The sequence below is a fragment of the Megachile rotundata genome, chromosome 4 (assembly GCF_050947335.1).
Source record: "Megachile rotundata isolate GNS110a chromosome 4, iyMegRotu1, whole genome shotgun sequence".
Lineage (NCBI taxonomy): Eukaryota > Metazoa > Arthropoda > Insecta > Hymenoptera > Megachilidae > Megachile > Megachile rotundata.
The window spans coordinates 3,683,216-3,704,549 of NC_134986.1; the positions used below are offsets into that span (position 1 = coordinate 3,683,216).

The following is a 21,334-nucleotide window of genomic DNA, read 5'->3' on the forward strand; positions in this document are numbered from 1 at the left end:
CAGTAATCGTTAAATTTGACTTCAACAACTCGTGGTGACTTTATAATCTCACCATACACACAATAAAATCTATTTAGCTGCATCGGAAGTTACTTATGACTCGACCTAATAGAATGAACACTGTACTCAGCTTACACGTTGCAGCGGACTGCAATTTACATCAAATTTACACTACCAGACCACTAATATTGATTTCATCATAAACGTCCTATTAATACAACTTAATTAATATTTAATAAGTTTGTTATATACCACCGAAATTTATTGATTGATTTTAATGCATTCCGCATAAATTTAAATATTTTATAAGTAAAAGTTACTAAAATATTAGATCTTTGAAAAAGTTACATATGCGAGAATATTTTTTTAATTGAAGATTTCACGTTTTTTTTTTAAATATTATAAAAAATGCTTTTTATATCGTAATCGACATATTGTAGGTGTAGCGGCTGGCTTCGTGATTTCTTAAGCGATCATGGTAAGTGCAAAAGGCCAGCACGGTTTACGACGTATACGGTCAAAACGGCTATTTTTGAGGATACCGTTAGATTTTCTCGAGGCATGTTTTGTAGTTTTTCGTCAACGGTCTCAATAGCTACGTACGGCATCATAAACCGGGGATTTCCGAAGGGACCACGGTTCCGGGCTTGGCGGTCCCTGACCGTGCAGGGGAGCGGTAAGTGGTCACCGGGAAATCCCGCTGCATTGCCAAATTTGTCGTTTGAAGACACCCCCACCAAGGGATGTAAGAGGTGTCGAGAAAACGCATCAAGGGTGCAGAGAGCAGTTCTTAACAAACCTTCGCGCTTAGCACCTCATCCTTTGAAATAAAGATTCGCTCCGACTTGATAAAAAACTTAGACATTTTTGTATTCACCCACCAACTCCTAAAGTAGGTTAATAGAGTTATTGTATTAATTTTCCATAATAAATTTCTGTTAATGAAATTGTTTGGAAGATTAGTGTCTTAAACGAGTTCGCGTTCATGTGAGTAAATCTACACATACTAGTGTGGTGGCCATATTTGAAGACATAAAGTCAATTTTATTTAGAAGAAACGTGCTTATTACTTGGTTGTATATGAAAAAAATGCAAGGAAAACAAATTGTAATTATTCCTTTGTATATTTGTACACGAAATTGCTTCAACCTTAATAAATAAAATAAATTATATAATTCTTCTCAGTTTTAAATTATTTGTTTATTTACAGAACAACAGTTCTTTTAATTAATAGTATATTGACACTTTTGTTTAAATAAAAATTTAGTATAGGACTATCTATCAATACTAATAAGATCCATTTATTTAATAATAATTAAGTGAAGTCAAAAATGTTTATTAAGAGAAGAATTGCAATAGTAAATGAAACTGCAAATCAATTTTATTTTTGGTATAATTAATAATAAGAAACTACTTGAAATTATTAACATCATCTGTCAAAAAAGAAATTGTAATAAGAATTAAAATTGAAAATGTATCTTATAATATTAACTATAATAAAAGAACACTGATATTTTCAATACAGCTAATCTAAAATAAACTTTAAAAAAATTCTACAAACAAATACTATCTACATAAGCATATAACAACAAATTATGTATTAACAATAATTTATTTAACAAAAAAACGCAAACTAGAAAATACAAATAATAAAACAACACTGATACAAACAAATAACGTACACAAAAGCAACAATCACAAAACAACGTCACAAGTTATTGTGAAATGTAGACACCAAAAAACAATGGAACAAACAATTCCATAAACTAAAGGTAACAAATTTTCTCTGGAAAATATAGAAAATCGTGAAGTTTCGTTATCTTGAAACCTATTCTGAAATCTGCATGAATTGCTTGAAATTGTATGAACGCTATCAGTCTTTCCCATCGAATCGTCCGTTTTTTGTACTAAGAAGTCCATCAAATGTCCCACGTCTTTTAAAAGAACTGTATCTGACAATTTTCCGGAAATTTTTAGTTCCACTTTTCCGCAAGTGCTTTCGTAAGACCACATCGTTGACGATGATTTAGTGCTCTCATAATCTTCCTCTTCATTTTCGCAAACATCCGAAGACTCATCATCCTCTTGCCTCAACGCTTCAAATATCTGAACGACGCCATTTTGGTCACTTCCATTCTTTCTCGCGAAAATGGAATCGACGCTGCTGCTTTTAGACACGCAACTCGGTTTCTCCTTACAAATTTTATTCACACGCTTCGATCGTTTTTCAGCCTTCAGATCGTTCCTCAACTTCCGTTTGTAGATGTCGACAGCTTTGTAAATATTGCGAATTCTGATAGCGGTCACATGAAAAGCCGCCATCGTTTCGCTTGAAATCACTTTAGTCGCTGATGTATGTGCATGTTTCATTACTGTTTCACGTTCAGGAGAAGAAGCGGAAGTGGACGTTGACGCATTCGATTCGACGAAGCTTAACTCGTTCAACGCATCATTTTTTTCGCAGTTAGACTCTTGAATCTGATTCAACAGTTGACGGAAGAAATTGTCACATTTTTTCGAGGAATTTTCGCTGTCGTCAAATGTTGTTTCGATGGATTTCGATGATTTGTACGATTCTTTTCGCAAATTCTTTTTGCGGAAATTTTTACGATCGACCTGGTCAGCCATGGATGTAGAAAGAGAGGAGACTATTATGGTTTCCATGGAATTATTATTGATCGGATGTGCCACCGTCATGGAAGAAACGTTTATGCCTTTGCTGCTTGTATTTCTCATGCAATATATTTCCGTCTGTGTTTCTGTAACTCGTAGCTCTTTCGACGAAGTGTTGTTTTGCAGAACAATCTCCAAAGTTTTTGAATCTTTAATTTGAAAATTGGTTTGCGAATAAACGTCCTTGTTACTTTTTTCGGTGCATGATGCAGCGTCTCTCATTTCCGGTTGCGGAGAACCTATTAAATTTCTTTCGTGATTTACGATTTCGCCTTCTGCTGGTGGGTTCATTTTGTTGCAATCGATTGAATATTCTTTGTTAATCAAGCTTTTATTACAACAATTATCTTCCTTGTAATTTTCTACGTTACTAGAATTTTTGACCAAATTTCCTTTGTGACTTTTTACATATTTCAAGGTATTTTCACGATTAATATCGATTTCCCTTTGTTTTTTTGTGTATTTTAAGCTATCCTCACAGTCGCTATTGTGTTTATGATATTCTGATTTGTTTAAGGCATTGTCACACTTAACGTTGTTTTCTTCGTGATTTTCTGCATACTCCAGACTATTATCATAATTAATATTATCTACTTTGTTATTTTCTACAAACCTTAAATCTCTGTCACAATTTATATTACTTTCTTTACAATCTTTTGCATATTTTAGGCTACTATCGCAATTAATATTGCCCTCATTGTAACTTTCTCCAAAATCTGAACTACCATCAGAATTAATATTATTTTCTTTTTGATTTCCTACATACTTTACGCTATTATCACTATCACAATTAACATTATTTTCTTTGCGATTTGCTACATACTCTACGTTACTATCATAATTAGTATTGCTACCTTTGTAATTTTTTGCATAATTTAAGTTACAATCACAATTAATACCGTTTCCTTTACGATTTCCTACATGGTTTAAGCTACTATCATAAATAATATTACTTTCTTTGTGATATTCTGTGTGTCTTAAATTCTGCTCACCAGCAATATCTATTTCTCTATGATTTTCTGGATACTTTGAGCTATCACAATTATTATTGTTATTGCTACAATTTTCTGTATGTTGTAAACGTTCTTCAAAATAATTATCTTTTTCTATATGGCTTACCCTACTATCATAATTAATACTGCTTTCTGTTTGTCTTTTTGTGGGTTTTACATTTCTCTGACAATTAATACAATTTTCCTTATAATTTTCTATATTCTTTAACCTACTCTCACAATTATTTTTACTTTCTTTTTGATTTTTCGTCCGTTGTAAGTCCCTCTCATAATGTATACCTTCTCCATGATTTTCTATATGCGTTGTGCTATTTCCATAATTATTGCTATTTTCTTTATGATTTTCCACTTGCTTTGTATTATTCCCACAAGTACTATTTTCTCTATAATTCTCTGTGTGCTTGAAGCCATGTTTGCAATGACTATCTAAATTTTTTCCCGGGGTAATATCGATTTTCACATGTTTTCTAGGAAATCTTAAGCTGTCATAATTACTATTATATTCTTTCTGAAAAAGTGCTACATTTTTTAAGCCAGCTTCACAATCAATAACATTATTTTCGTAAACTTCAGCAGATTTTGAATTCTTCTTAACATCGTTTTCTTCATATGTTCCTATGTATCTCAAGCTTTTCTCACAGTTAATATCATCATCATAAATTCGTGTACCTCTAGAATTTTTCTCGAGAAAATTTATATGATTTTCTTTATTAACTTCAGAATCATCCCTTTCGCAATTAATAACATTTTCTACGTGTTTTAATCTTCCTTCACAACCAATAGCGATTTCTTCATGACGTTCAATATATTTTAAGTTGTTTTCATAATCCATAATCTCACCCCTTTTAATTTCCTCGAGCGTTGAATAACTTTCACAATCATTTCCTTTATAATTTTTTGTATGTTTCAAATTCCTCTCATGATTAACAACATTTTCTGCGCATTCTAAGTTTGCTTCACTATCAACAACGTTTGTGATGCAAGATTTTTTATGCTTCAAGCTCTGTTCGCAATCAATGCCATCTTGCTTTAAACTTTTCTCACAGATATCATTTTCTTTATGACGTTCTGTATACTTTAAGCTTTTCTTACAATCAATATCATTTTCCTTATGACATTCTATATACTTTAAGTTTTTCTTACACTCAATATTTTCTTTCTGACGTTCTGTATACTTTAAACTTTTCTCACAACTGATATCATTTTCTTCGTGACACTCTGCGTACATTAAACACTTCTCACAATCAGTATCAGTTTTTTTGTGACATTCTGTACATTTTATGCTATTCTCACAACTAATATCATTTTCCTTATGATATTCCATATGCTTTAAGCTTTCCACACATTTAATACCATTTTCATGACATTCTACGTACTTTAAATTTTTCTCAGAATCTATAGCATTTTCCATGTGTTTCAAGTCTGTTTCACAGTTACCATTTTCTGCATACTTCAAACTCTTCTCACTATCAATACCATCACTTTTATGATCTATCTTCCCTAAATTATTCCCATGATTAATATCATTTTCCTCCTTCCCCTCCAACATATCCCACAAATGTTCGTTCTTTAAAACCTTCTGCAATTTTTGATCATCTCGAACGCTGAAAAACATATCCGCAAAACTAATGGACTTCTTCTTCGAGTATCTACCTGTTCTCTGTTTGTCCTTCAACTCTCGTTCAGCTCTGTTCACCAGATCAGCATCGATTCCCTGCTCGCAGAGGAACTCTTTCAATCTACTCAACGACAACGCGTGCGAATTAGTTCTACCCTTCTTTAGCGTTTCTTCGTCAAGCTCTCTCTTTTCATTTTTCTGTTCTGTCTTCTGGGTACTCGGCGAAGAAACAGAGTTGAGCAACGTTTGACGATTTGAAACGTCGAAGCCGGTACACTCATACTTCGACCTAACACGCGTCACATGGTTTGTGTTAACAGAATAATCGGAAGATGCCTTTGATCGATGTTTGTCGATACCTATTTCTCCATCGATGGTATTTTTGCGCTTTTTCGATAAATCTAGAGCTTCTGGAATCGTTTCTGTCACTTGACGGTTTTCATGAAGCGTATCATTGAACTTGGGAAGATTTTCAACTAATCGACTCGAATCATCTCTCGTTGGTTCTTCCTTGCTATTACAAGTTTCTTCTTTCGTCAAAATTGCTTCTGAACGTGGATCAAATGTAGCTTGATTGATTTTATCATAAAACTGACGGCTTGTTATATTTTTAACTTCCTTGCCATTTGTCTCTTTCAAGGAAGAAAGAGTTTTTGATTCTTTCGAACGTTTCTGCACATCATCGTGTGTTCTGTTTTCGCTGAATTTTGAATTGGGATGTTTTATAACTTGACGGACAGGTTCATTTCTCGGTGTTGCTCTTATTGTTCCTGGTCTTGGTTTCATTCTGGGACTGGTCTTCATACTCGTGTTGCTTCTTTTACCAACAATTTTGGAATTATGGCTGTTAGTTGTTAATGTAGTTCTCATGGATGACAATATATTTTTTAAGGATGAAAAGTCGTCGGAGATTTTCTTCTTGGAGGCACTCACCGCTTTGGCTGGTTTCTCCGCCCTGAAAATATGAAATAGTTTAAATGAAGTCATTTTTAGAATGATTCGTGATAAGTATACAGGGTGTCTCACAATTAGCGTAGGTCCCGGAAATGGGGGGTAGCTGACGCGATTCTGAATAAGATTTCCCTTTTGCAAAAATAGGGTTTGAAGCTTCGTTTTTGAATTATTAAGCAAAAACACGGACCAATTAAAGCGCGAAGATTATTACGCGTTGGATTACTACGCGTTGATTAACTATGCGTTAAATTATCACGCGTTAGATTCCTACGCTTAGAATCACCACGCGTTGCATTACTACGCGTTGAATATCCACGCGCTGAATTACTACGCGTTGGATATTCACACGCTGGATTACTACGCGTTGGATATTCACACGCTGGATTACTAGGCGTTAGATTCCTACGCTTAGAATTACCACGCGTTGCATTACTACGCGTTGAATATCCACATGCTGGATTACTATGCGTTGAATATCCACACGCTGGATTACTACGCGTTAAATTACCACGCGTTGCATTACTTCGCGTTGAATATCCATACGCTGGATTACCACGCGTTAGATTACCACGCGTTAAGATTCCTACGCTTAGAATTACCACGCGTTGCATTATTACGCGTTGAATATCCACGCGCTGGATTACTACGCGTTGGATATTCACACGCGGGATTACTACGCGTTGGATATTCACACGCGGGATTACTACGCGTTGGATATTCACACGCTGGATTACTACGTGTTAGATTCCTACGCTTAGAATTACCACGCGTTGTATTACTACGCGTTGAATATCCACATGCTGGATTACTGCACGTTATATATCCACACGCTGGATTACTACGCATTAGATTATCACGCGTTAGATTTCTACGCTTAGAATTACCACGCCTTGTATTACTACGCGTTGGATTACCACGCGTTGGATAACTATGCGTTATCCGAAGCTGCCGCTCTCTTGTCTGCGCATGTGTAATCCTCGCGCTATGATTGGTCCGTGTTTTTGCTTAATAATTCAAAAACGAAGCTTCAAACCCTATTTTTGCAAAGGGAAATCTTATTCAGAATCGCGTCAGCTACCCTCCATTTCAAGGACCTACACTAATTGTGAGACATCCTGTAAGTCGCTGTTATGTATTATGTGTTTCAATCCTTTCCACTCATATGTTCCCATGGAGTCACCAAAACTTTAAGATCAAGTATTGTCTATGTATTGTGATCCTTTTTTATTATAGCTATTTATTATATTATACAAGCTATCTCATACGATCCCACTCTTATATTTCGGAAGCGGTTCTAAATATGAAAAAATGTTTCAGACAAAAGTTGTACAGTTACATGCAATAAAAAGATCATAGTGTTATAAAACGTTGAATTCTTTTTTACTGCAGCTATCATGCTATAATGATAATAATATACTCATTTAAGAATAACTCTAATGACCTTGAAATAACCGTGAAAAGTGGTCCGAACAAAAATTTTTTAACCATCATATCTGTCTCTTCGAAAATAATATTTTTCTCTAACAATATTCCCTATCTTAAAAAATAATCACGATATTCAAGTTACTTAGGTGAGACACCTTACGGTACCGCATACGAATTACTGTTTATATTATATGTTACTTGGTATGTTCCGAAAACAGATTCGTCTTTTCCTTGACATTTGAACGAATTTTCTGCAGCGTAGTGGCACTATTCGAAGAAGGAATTTTAACAATTCCACCTGGTCTCCAAACTGGTTGTTGATTCGCGGATCCATGATTCTTGTTTTTGGTGGATTCTTTCTTGGTTTTTGATTTATCGGTCGTTTTTTTCTCGTTAATCCGGAGATCGTTCTGAATCTTTTCCTTTTCTCGATTTACAACATTGAAGAGTTTCACGGAATTTTTCGATTTGGTTTGATGCAAATTTGAAGCGACAGATATTTGTGTCTCGACTGCACTTTCTTTTTTGAATAGATTCAATTTTGCAAATTTCACTCGATCATTTTTGTGCTTCGATCTGAAATATTATATGTTACTGTTTGCTGATTGATGCTTGAAAGCAATTCATAGAAAAAAAGGAAAAATAAAAAATGAATTTATAAAATATAAAATATAAAATACAAAACATGAAACAGAAAATATGAAATACAGAACATGAACTATAAAATATGTACCACGAAATATGAACCACAAAATTTGAGATACAAAACATGAAACACAGAATATGAAATAGAAAATATGAAACAGAAGATATGAATTAATCGTTGTAAAATGTGAAATTGAAAATTCTGCGTATATTATAAATCTTATAATTGTTAGTCTACTTATTATACAGTGTATAATAAAGTTTATTCACGAAAGCAATATAATATTGACTGAACTATGCCATGCTAATAATAATGATTTTTTTTAAAGGAGAAATGTTTGAAGATCTTAAAATCGGTTCTGCTTACTCTTTACATGTATATTTTGCTTTATGTAGATTGACTTTTCGAAAACATTTGTGTAAAAGAATATTAGGTTTCAAGATGAAAAAAGCAAACCAAAAAGTATTTCAAATTTGCGTATAAAATATATTATTTTCAGTTTGAAAATTTTCATGAATTGTTTGATATTTTTCGTTTATAATTTAAAATAATATAATAAAAAAATTATTAAGTAATTTATAGAAATTTTAAAATCATTGTTGTATATATTATGTACATTACATATTTTACTTAAAAATTATATATATGTACATTATATATGTACTATATAGTTTACTTAAAAATTATGTATATATTATGTATATGTATTAAATTATAGTAAAATATATAGTACATATAAAATGTATATCATATATGTAATAATGATCTATATATAACAGAACATCTCGTTTTAAAAAGGGTTTTAAATAAATAATGTTTCATCCGTTTCATCGTAAAACGCAAAATAGAATTATAAAAAATTACTTTAAATCGTGAACAATAAAATTGTTTGTGGTATGACGAGGCACAGTCTTATATTTTCGTGGATCTTTAACGTTTTCTTTTTCCTCATTTTTGTCCATCACGTGCTTCACCAAAAGTGATATCGTTCCGATTAAATGCACTATTTCGGGTTGCCAATAATTCCAAGACGAATTAATTTCCTTTAAGATATTCCTCTAAATCAATCGCAAACAATATTTTATTATTTAATTAAAATTTCAAAATTACTTATTGTATTTTACTACTTACTTTATCATTCAAATTTTGCCCATGAAACTGCATTTGTAGTTCTATAAAAATATCATGCTCCTTATATTGATAAAACTTTATGAAAATGTTTTTAAAAAACTATTTAGACTTACACTATAGATATATTACTGAGCAAATTCATTTCTTTCGTATATACAAAAATTTTATTTCTTATCTTCACAAAAGTAGATAATCGTAAACATGTAGCACGCACATTTGAAAATATATGTAAATATGTATATATTTTGAAAGTAATACATTTTCGAAAAAAAATTAAATATCAAAATTTGACGATCAAATATAGATTCAATAAGATGGAACTATTCAAGAATAAAATTGAAAAAATTAAATTATTAATATGCAAATCCATAAAAATTTATAGAAAAACTAACAAATATGTTTACCTATTTGTATTTCATTTAAAAATAAGTGTACTAACCTTGACCATTCAAAGCAACTGTATTGTTATGTACAGCTACCATTAATTGCTCCCCATATGTCGACAAGATTTTCGCAATTTCACATTGAGTTTTGGGGCTATTGTTTGACCCGTGTATGTAACTCTTGCACCTATTGTAATTTAACAAACTATTTCACAACAAGAATTGTATAACATTTCTTATTTTAAAATTTTGATTCCAAATATTTTATTTCGATAAAATTTTTTTGTTCTAAAATTATATAAGCTAAAGTGGGATAAGTGCAGACTGGTTTTTGTAAAGTTGGTATTTAAACGTATGTATTTTCAGCCTGCTATGTGAATACTTAACACTCTCGATATCGAACGCTTTGCACAATTACTACTATTTAATTAATATTAACTAGGATCTTAATTTTCCTTGCACATTTTGATTTTGATAGGAAATTGTTTGAAATGTCAACTACTCTGCACTTTCCCCGAAAATGGGGTATTAACGTAACTTGAAGTTAAATACTTTGAAACTTTATTTCATGTGCAATAGGGCAAGAGCAGAATCATTAACAAATCTGCTATAAAATGCTTTTTACTGCATTATGCAAGTACTCTATACTGCAAACAAGTACTCTTAGCTAAAATATAAAGGGGGATATAGGGAAATAAAACAAGGAAACAAACATACTAAATGGAGAAATTTCGCTCATAGGGTAATAAAAATAGCCTGTATGCGCACTTGTTCCGTTTACGAACTTACCCCACTTCACCTTACTGAGAAATTGGGGAATTGAGAAATTAACAAATTGGAATATTGAGAAAATGAGAAAATGAGAAAATGAGAAAATGAGAAAATGAGAAATTGAGAAATTGAGAAATTGAGAAATTGAGAAATTGAGAAATTGAGAAATTGAGAAATTGAGAAATTGAGAAATTGAGAAATTGAGAAAATCAAAAATTGAGGAAATCAGAAATTGAGAAAATGAGAAATTGAGAAATTGAGAAATTGAGAAATTGAGAAATTGAGAAATTGAGAAATTGAGAAATTGAGAAATTGAGAAATTGAGAAATTGAGAAAATGAGAAATTGAGAAAATGAGAAATTGAGAAATTGAGAAATTGAGAAAATGAGAAATTGAGAAAATGAGAAATTGAGAAATTGAGAAATTGAAAAATTGAGAAATTGGGAAATTGAGAAATTGAGAAATTGAGAAAATGAAAAATTGAAATTACTCATTTTCTTTCCATACCTCGCCACAGTTTTATCCAACAACTGCAACGGCATCGTATAATTATTCGAACTCGCAGAAAATTTTCCTTGCAATTTCGCTTCGATGTCTTTTATTCGTTTCAAATCATAAGTTAATTGTTCATGAATGCTCGTTAACATTTGACATATATCCATGCGCTCGCAATAACTAATTTGCTTCATTTTCGGCGTAATTTCATCCTTACAATCTGTAACCTCAGTTTTCGCGATTTCATGTTGAGAATCTTGTATCTGTTTTTTATCATGAATCATCGACGAGACGTTTTTAGTGGATAAATTGCTTTTCACATCATCGCATACATCTCTTTCAAAATTTTCCTCCTTGTTTTCCCGTTTCTCAATCACTACCTTAATCTTATTTTCCTTCAATGAGTTTACACTCGATTTTTCTTCCTTTGGGATTATTGTTATATTTTCGACCGATGATAAATCTTCGGAACCTTCAGAAATCAGAGACGACTTAGAAAGTTCGCTTTCATTCGATTTCACATCAGTTTCCTCCGTTTTGCACACTGTCTTGATGAAAGTAGAATTTAAACAGATATTCTGATTTTCTTTTGCTCTTGTTAAAAGAGTATCCTCGAATATCGAAAAGTTCATATTTCCTCCATCACATTTTTGAGAATTACTGCAATTTTCTGCCAAATTTTTCGGTGAATTTTCAAAGTTCTCATTTTTCAAGCAACGTAAATCGTTAGCTAAATTCAGAGCAGTATTTTCTGTAGTACATTTTCGTTCGTTCGATCTAACGTTCTTTTTATCCGATAAATCTTTCAAAGACACCTCACCCGTAACAGAGGAATCATTTTGTGTACACCATTTATTACAACTATTTTCTTTCATATCCAATTCAATTCCGTCCATTTTTCCTTTAAATACTCCACTTGTTTCTGAATCGTTCACTTCATTTTTAATCTTCTTCAAATCACGCGGACTTTTCTCAAATTTACAATCAACACTGTTCTGTCGATCTCGAGTGGGTTCTACAAACCTATTCTCATTTAACGAAACAGGTTTTGTGTGTTTTACATTGTGAATAGTAGTTTTAGCGTTCGTCCCAGAAATCGATGCGTCATCCTCTTTTGCAGAAGTTCTCATACAAAGTTTTTTGTCTAAGTCCACATCCTTTTTGCTGAAATAAATTTCGATTACTTCGGGGTCTTCAATGGTTCGATTATGCATTCTTGCTTCTCTAACAGGCACGTTCTTCATTTTATCGTCAGATACACATTTTTCTTCCTTATTCCTTAATTTGTCCTTCATTTTACTACATTCTTCGGGAACTTCAATTCCTTCGCATAACGTTGCTTCTTTCTGTGCATTAGTGTCCGTGTTTGAAAGTTTACTCGTTAATTCGTTCTCGTTTAAAATTGTTTTTGAATACACTTTTAGAACAGTGGTGTTTTCTGAAATATTCTCTCCTCGAAGACGAGAGACGCTTCTAGATCTCATCTGAAGATGTACTTCTTCTATTTCGTTCTCCAGATGATTTTGATTCGTCGAGGCACTGATATCTTCTGACGAGTTTTCGAAAATATTTTGATTTTTGTGCGCTTTCAAATGAAATCCATTCGCTGTTAGAAGTTCTTCAATGTCTGATTCAAAGGTTTCTTTGTTGGGATTAATTTTGGTGATGGAAGACGTCCATATTGCGTTCATTGTACATACGATGTGAAATTAAATAGAATATTTAAGAATATTTTATGTGGAGAACATGATTTTAAAGATAAGAGGTTAATGGAAATTTTTGAGTATCAATGTCAACGTTTGTATATTTTCAAATGTTTTTATTGCTGATTTTAAGATGATGAACAATTGCGCATTGGATGATGGATTTGTATATGGCGCCGCCGATGCTGGCACCATCTTCCGAAAGAAGAAGGAAGCAAGAGCTACGTACATAATTTGCTCGCGCTAGAATTCAAAAAAATAATCACCGGAAAAAATTAAAATCTTGTTGATTTGGTTAAATAATTGATAATATCTTTACGTCCTGTTTGTGCTCTGGATTCATATCAGAAGGAAATTTTGATTGATTAATGTTTTATTGATAAACTAGAATTTTATATTTCTCTTTTAAATAATAATAATTATTTTTGTTGAGTGTTTGTGAACGCTTAATTAAAATTCCCCGTGTTTAACGCATATATTCATTCTCCTAATCATATTATTACGCAGAAACATGTCCGTGAGTAACGCTGAGCCGTACACATGCTCGAAAACAAGGCAAAAAAATATTATATGTGTACTCTTACAATGATAGTATAGTAAAATCCTTATTAAGGGACACTTTTTAAGGGATACATAAAAACTAATTATGTTATCATTGTGGGTGCTTCGCCTGCTCTTTCTTTCATTACTTTCTTTATAAAAATTTACTGCGCATGTCTATATCTTATGATTTAAAACAGCGCAAGGGTCAACGTTTCCATAAGATAATAGCGTATCCTGCGTAACAAATTTTCAAACAAATCAAATTGATGCATTTTTGAAACATCATATTCTCTTGATGGCAAATTCGAAAAATTATCTTGCCACCTCCTCGCATATCATATTCTCCTCATACCAAACTCGATAATCCGTACCTTAAGTTCGAAAATTATGCTGCCACCTCCTCGCATATCATATTCTCGTGACACCAAATTCGATAATCCGGAAAATTATACTGACACCTCCTGGCATATCGTAATCTCGTGATACCAAATTCCAAAATCCGAACTTAAATTCGAAAAATTATCATGCCACCTCCTCGCATATTATATTCTCCTGATACAAAATTCCAAAATCCAGTCCCTGAATCCGAAATACCTTCATGCCACTTCCTCGCATATCACGTTCTCCTGATACAAAATTCCAAAATCCAGTCCCTGAATCCGAAATACCGTCATGCCACCTCCTCGCATATCATATTTTCCTGATACAAATTTTCAAAATTGGTCGGTAGAATTTTAGAAATTTTCGTTATGAAAATTCCATGAAGCACAAAATATAGCTGCTCATAATGCATGTTCTCCTAGTACATATTTTCAGTATTTTGTTTTTTATTTTTTATTTTTTAAAATTTCAGGCAATTTCTAGGGATCGAAATGACGGGATTTATAAGTAGGTAAGTATAGCAAATACATGTTCTTATTCATATTTATTTTCAAACACTTTTGTACATCAAATGACTTGATATATTTTATTAGTAGATAAATACATTATTAACACTTAATTCTAGGACGGAATTATCACAATAGTATAATATCGTGAATTGTAGTGTGCGCTGTAGTACAGGATCTTGTAGAAAGCTAATAAAAATCTGTTGAGAGAATAAAGATAATTTAGCAATTAATTTGCTTCTAAAAAGTTGAAGTAAACTGTATGTTATGGAAGAAAATGTGATGAGTACATGAATCGGACGATGGCTTTCTTGCGCTCTATTAAAGGAGGAAATACCTTTAGAATCTTAAAAAATTGAAAATTTTTTTTCCATAAAATGTTAGTGTAACATCTTAAGAATACTGTCTCAAAATTTTTAAGTGAAATACGAAGCTCTTTTGAAGTTATGGCCGATTAGCGCCGCGGGTATACACGCGTTCAGCGCGGAGAACTGAAACTTTAAACGCGTTTTTCTCAAAACTACATTTCTATAATTGATGTGGCTGATAACTCAAAAACTAGTTTATCAATCGCGTTCAAATTTTTTGCACATATCCATGACAATAGTATCTAACATATGAACCTAAATGTATGAAATAAATTGAACATTAAAGTCGTTTTTATTGCAAAATAGTGCAAAAATTTTCAATAAAATTCAAAGTTTTTCTTTAAAAGCGCGCCATTTCTTCAATTTTGCATATTTCACACATTTGAGGTTCTTCTACTAACTGAGAATGTTAGTTTTCGAAACATTGTCTGCAAACTTGTTTCAGGCTAGAACCCACACCGATTCACGAGACGCGTCAAACACTTCCAGGAAGGACTGTTATAATTCCGCCATTTTTAAATGTATTTAAAAACAAAAAATATTGTGTAATAGGCAATAGTTATAATAAATTATACCTGAAATTTCGAAAACGCAAAACAAAGATATCCTATACAAAAAAATTCACAAAAATCAGCTTATTTTCATCAGTCTAAAGGTATTGCCCCCCTTAAATGTCGTTCTCATTATGCTATTTTGACATGTTTCGTTTCGTTTATTTAAACGCTTTGAGCAGAGAGCCCATAAGCGAAATACAAACATACAACAGTGTACAATACATATGAAGAAGATAAAAGTAAACAACATGAATAAAAACAAAAAGAACAGCAATAAATAACTGTTACGTTTACCGTCCGCGGTCTAGGGATTTTGGGATGTGGGTAAGTTAACCCGTGGAGCGCTGAGCGCTCTGCTCGCGGTGTGTAGAAATGATTCGAAACAGATTTAAGATGGAAAACGACTAAGTCCAACTATTTATTCAGATAATTGTCAAAGTACTTTTTATAAGAGCGAACTGGAGCGTATGAAATACAAAATTAGTCTGATCGTTCTGCGCTTGGCGGAGGAGATCTTCGGGTGATGCGGATCGATGCCCCTTCCTCGCTGGATCCTGGATCCTCCCTCAGGATCATCCCTTGTCCAATGGTGGAGGAGTCCACCCCCGTCCGATGTGGGCCCCTTCTCCTGGCTGTGGTCCACCCTCAGCCGCGTGGTGGTGGAGGCTCCGCCAAGACGCGGGAACGTAACATTGAACATGTGCGTAGAGAAAGCGTGAGACCCAGAGAACGCGAAAACAAAGTCCTTGTATTAGGCGAAAATTTACGACCCTCTTCGAGTGCATGAAAAGACAGGATATTCGTGAGAGATCTTGAAACCTTCAAGAACTGTACGCGACTTAGTCGAAAACAACATATTCGATACGGTCCCTAATAAATTAATCTCTACAAACATTCAAAGTGAAGCTACGTTTATTCTCTGGATTCCCAAACTTTCCCAAGCATGAACACCCACGTCGAGTGGCTTTAACAATATAAGCTTTGTCTATTGTACATGATTGCACGCTCAGATAGTTTAAATTTCGCTCTTAATTTATGGTCATCGATATAACAAAGTACAGACGCGCTCTGTAAATATCCTCACGGTCGTGTTGCCATACTACAATGACTATATTCAGGATGATAACAAGTACGCTTGCGTTACATAACAATACACAAGAAACTTATACGCAGGATCGTACAAAATAGAGAAATACAGTGATATAATGCGCAATGACAATAAAACTTATACATAACTAGATACTCCTTTATAAATAACTAAGAAATCTTCTAAATGTTGGTACACATAACGCAGATAACTTCAAGTTCCTGACGAACGCAGAGTCGCGAGAGTTTCTGAAAGTACGTAATTAGATTAAGACAGCCATGCCTAGATTTGAAGTCCAGAGGACTTCAAAAATTCCGTAAATATCGCAATGACTTGTAAGTTAACTCCCTGAAGAAAAGGCTCAATTGTAAGAGGGGGCTTCCAACCATGTAACTGAAGCTTACGCAACATAACCCTCCTATGTTGCTGAAAGACAGGAAGAGAGCAATCTCAGATGACATGATTTAAATCACGATCAACAAAACCACAAGGACAATTCGACGAACTGTCGACGCCTATTTTCTTCAGTGAAACACCAAAATTGTAGTGATTAGATCTGTATCTGGAGACCCAGGAAGATACAAATCTAGAGATACAGAGATTATGAAACCATGGGTGTTTAGAAGAATCGAAGTAAGTGTTGAAATAATGAGACCCTTTGCGATTAGAATCTTTAAGCCAGGCTTCTGATGCTTGCTCCCATAATCTTCTTCTTAGAATAGAATTGAAGTCAGTGTAAGGAATAAAAATATGGGATGAGGGAGGATTCTGAGCAGCTTCTTTGGCTGCCTTATCTGCAAGCTCATTTCCTTCAATGTTTTGATGCGAAGGAATCCAAAGAAAGGAAATACTACTATCTGAATTAGAGTCACAGTTAAATGTTTTTAAACTCTCCTTAATCCGAACAATAAAAGGATTTGTGCTTGCAGTATAAGGTTTAACATGAAGGGATTGAAGGGCACTAAGCGAATCAGAACAGATAAGATAGGATAAATCCTTGTTCTCCTTTGCCATATCAATTGCAAAGGATATGGCTGCACACTCAGCAGTATAAATGGAAGCATGAGGGTTAAGGCTTAAGGCAAATTTCTTATTGAGTTGAGCACAAACAAAGGCAACACCTGTAGATGGGGAATCATCAGATTTAGACCCATCTGTAAAAATGAGAATGTGATTAGGAAAATTTTCAGAAATGAAAGATGCAAATTCCAGGTTTGCAGAGGGGGAGGATTGAAGATGAAGACCAAAGGAGGTATTGACATTGATCTCAGAAAACTGTGTATCTAGATCTGACAAATGACAAGAAGCTCGATGAAGAGTATACAGATGATCTTTGAGAGGAAGAGAGTAGGCCAAGCAAGAGTGAATCACTTCTCCCCGTTTCCTCCTATCAGAGGAACCCCCATAGGAAGCATTCCACAGCTCAGTGAACTTTTCGAGGTAAGAACAAATAGGATTATTACTAAAAGAGAAAACTTTGAGAAAGTATTTAGAACCTAAAAACTCTGCCCTGACCCTTAGTGGAGGAAGTCTGGCCTCAGCAAGCGCAACGTTGTTCGGAGAAGAAAATCTCAATCCTAAGGCCAACTTAGCAGCTTGAATCTGTAATCTTTCCAATTTGGCTGCCAAACCCTTCTGGGAAGAAAAGAGCCACCATAAGCCATACTCTATCTTAGAGCGAATAACGGATTTGTAAATAATGAGCAAGGTCTAAGGGTCACAACCCCACCAAGTTCCTCTTAGAAATCTGATGACATTTAAAGTTCGCTGTCAGTGCTTGACAAGATTGTGTATATGAGTGTCAAACCGCAGATGCTGATCAATGTGGATGCCTAGGAATTTGGCACTTTGTGCATTGGGAATAATGTGCCCATTTATGGAAAGATGTAAAGAGCCAGGAGAGGAATTGCCTGAATTAAAAGAAAAAGAACTGTGTCTTGAGAGGGGACAGATCCAGATTCAAAGCAGAGAGATTTTGCCTGATAATTTCAATGCAGTTTTCTAAGATACCAATGGCAGTGGCCCTATTTTTGTGAGTAACAATAACGGCAAAATCATCAGCAAACTGTAGGAATTTTGAATAACACGGAAGATGCATCAAAACACTACTAACATAGAGATTGAAAAGGAGAGGACTAAGGACGCCGCCCTGAGGGACACCCTTATACGATTGGAAATAAAATGCAGAATATTGCCTGCAAGCCCAAGATCCGCCAATTTTCCAATGAGGGTATTAATATGAACACTATCGAAAGCAGCAGATATGTCCAGAAAGGCGACAACTGTGCACTCGTCAAGCATAAAACTTTTATTAGCTTCCAAAATAATACTTCCAATATTATCTTGACAAGATCTAGCCTTACGAAAGCCTGCTTGAGAGTCAGGCAGAATGTTACTAGTCTCACACCACCACTGTAGACGAAGCTTAACCATTCTCTCAAAAAGCTTACAGATGCAAGAGGTCAAGCTAATCGGACGTAGCCCTTTACCCCCTTGCTTAGGAATAAAATGAAGGTGAGAGGACAACCATTCTGCCGGAATAAGATTGTTTGAGTAAAGATCATTCAGAATGTCCAGAAGAATGAGCCTGGTCTTGACAGGGAGCTTAAAAATCATGGTGTTGTCTATGCAGTCAGGCCCAGGAGAAGACCCCTCGCGTAGGCAGTCAATCGAATAGTTAAGCTCCAACAGGGTGAAGGGAGCATTTAAAAAAGTCCCAGAATTATCAGGAGGAATGGTCAAAGGGAGCTCTGGAGCCCAAGGAGGAGCAATTTTGGAAACAGCAATATCAATTTCCTTAGGATTAAAAGATCAACCATCACTTACAGTGTTTTGACAATATCTAGACTTAAATGTTCTGACAGTCTTCCACAACTGTGAAACGTTGGTACGGCTATTTAGCTCACCAGCAAAGCGACGAAAAGACAGTCGCTTCCGAACCCTGAGAGTTCTCTTAGTACAAGCAGCCTGCTTCTTATAAGCAAACCAATCCTCCAATCTGAGAGTGTGTTTCCACTTCTTAAGAGAAGCTTTTCGCAACCTCAACATCTTATCACACTCCTTATCCCACCAAGGGGCAGGAACAACGTGCCTTTTCCGAGGGCCAAGGGACCGTGACGGAGAGCAAGCCTGTACAGCCTCTCTCATTTTAGTTGTAAAAATTGAATACTGCGAGAGTACTGGGAGCTGAGTGTGAATTCCAGTGAGAGGAAAAAAGACCAGTTATTCTCCATGATATCCTGATACTCAGACCAATCAGTTCTCTTAGAGGAGAGTTTGAAAGAACTTTTGAGCAAAGGAGCACAATGAAATATTTGTGCAACTATTGGAAAATGGTCGGAGCCATGAGTATCATCAAGTTGACTAGACGTTATAAAATGAGCGATGTCCATAGTGGATAAAATAAGATCCAAATTATTGCTGTGTTGACCCGGAGAACCAAGATGAGAACTAGTATGAGAATTGTGAATAAAAATATTGCACTCATTGATGATTCTTAAAAGAGAAATGCCAGCCACGTCCTCTACCTCTGAGTTCCATGCTGTGATTGGCATTAAAATCCCCAGCAATTATAGTGGAACCTGGAAGGCAGAGATTCTCAAGAAAAGGCTTCCATAAATGATACTTAAAAGGAAAACCAGGAGGTCTATAAATTACTATTATGTTCAGAGGTTCAGCGGAAGTGAGGAGTTGAAAACCTAAAATTTCTGTATGATCATCAATGTAATTCTTAAAGGAAATGGTTTGAAATCTTAATAAACTTTTAATGAAACAAGCAATGCCCCCACCCCTGGAGCCCAGCCTGTCAGCCCTAAGGATGGTGAAGCCATTTAAATGAATATGCTTGTTAGGTTGAAGCCATGTTTCAGTGAGAAGAATAATATCTTTTTGAACTGAAAGAATAGGAAGCTCAGAATATTTAGGGAGAATTCCTCTACAATTCCAAACAAGTAAATTAATGGACTGAGCCATCACTACTTCTTTTTGGGATTGGCTTTATATTGTTTAAGAGAATTAACACTTTTAACAGAGGAGGAAGATGAAAGAGAAGTCATAGAGGAAGTTTTAATTTGGGTAGAAATCTGTTGAGATAAGGAAGCGTTTAGGGGACTGTAAGAGAGTACTTTGCCAAAGGATGAACGAGGTGAAGTGGTGAGATCAGTTTTAGAATTGGAAACAATTGGAGAAGAGGTGGATGGAGCAGGAGAGACTTCGCTTTTGAAGCGAGCGTTGTTCAGACTCGAAACCTTAATGTTTCTTTTAACCGGTGATAATGTAGATATACAATCACTTATACAATCACTGTTAATTGATGCAGTAGTCTTATGCGTTACAGAAGTATTTAATGGTACACTTCCTTCAGAAGAAGTAGTGCTACCACTGAGAGAGTTAGTATTACTCCAAGCTGAAAGAGGAGCAGGTCTTTGCTGGCCTCCAAAGGACTTCAAAGACATCACGCTGCTCTGAGAGGCAGCTTGAAGAGGTGGAAAATGTTCTGTCGTTAGAGGGGGAGCCTTGGAAACTTGAGGATTGAGAACCCCTGGAGACAAAGTCCCGAGCCTCCCAGAAACTTACATTTGCAAAAGCCATTTGCTTAGAGATATGTTGTTGAGTTTGAAACTATTGGATTATGGGTAAATGATTATAGTCCTCTATCTAATTATTATCTTGTTTTATTTATACTGGCTCGGAAGAACGTCTTTACTCTTTGAAAACTGTTCTAGAAGTGAGGTTGACGCTCTGACTCTAAAAGGGAAAGCTAGCGTCCACTTAATACAAGAGAAAAACTCTGCACCATGTTTATTACCCTGGCCTTCGACTCTAAACAGTCACAGGCCCTTAGACCTGGTGGTGCCAGTATGATTCTTACAAAGAAAGAAAACAGTGATTCTCAACGATTCATTTTTGTAAAGGATTATACATAAATAATCCAACAGAAACTATTTACAAGTTTGATCAAAGGTTTTGTGATCCCCCTTGCAGTGAAGACACTTAACTTCGTCCTTGTCAGGGCATTCTTCTTTACAGTGATCAGCAGAACCGCAAACCCTGCAGACTTGAGCACTCCTGCAGTGTTTACTGG

The 21,334-nt window shown here is 34.7% G+C and overlaps 2 protein-coding genes across 2 annotated transcripts; both read right to left on the minus strand.

Annotated features, from left to right (window-relative positions):
* Positions 1 to 1,533: 1,533 nt before the first annotated feature.
* Positions 1,534 to 12,938, minus strand: LOC105663713 (uncharacterized). The gene is made up of 6 exons (XM_012294489.2): positions 11,122 to 12,938; positions 9,900 to 10,030; positions 9,461 to 9,501; positions 9,194 to 9,387; positions 7,882 to 8,259; positions 1,534 to 6,259 (listed from the first exon to the last, which is right to left on the minus strand). The coding sequence occupies exons 1-6, from the start codon at positions 12,798 to 12,800 to the stop codon at positions 1,696 to 1,698; spliced, it is 6,987 nt and encodes a 2,328-aa protein (XP_012149879.2). The 5' UTR covers positions 12,801 to 12,938; the 3' UTR covers positions 1,534 to 1,695.
* A 3,763-nt stretch (positions 12,939 to 16,701) lies between these two features.
* On the minus strand, positions 16,702 to 19,398 carry LOC143264373 (uncharacterized). The gene is made up of 3 exons (XM_076531241.1): positions 19,192 to 19,398; positions 18,412 to 19,047; positions 16,702 to 17,886 (listed from the first exon to the last, which is right to left on the minus strand). Exons 1-3 carry the CDS (start codon positions 19,396 to 19,398, stop codon positions 16,702 to 16,704), a joined length of 2,028 nt encoding a protein of 675 aa, XP_076387356.1.
* Positions 19,399 to 21,334: the final 1,936 nt, after the last annotated feature.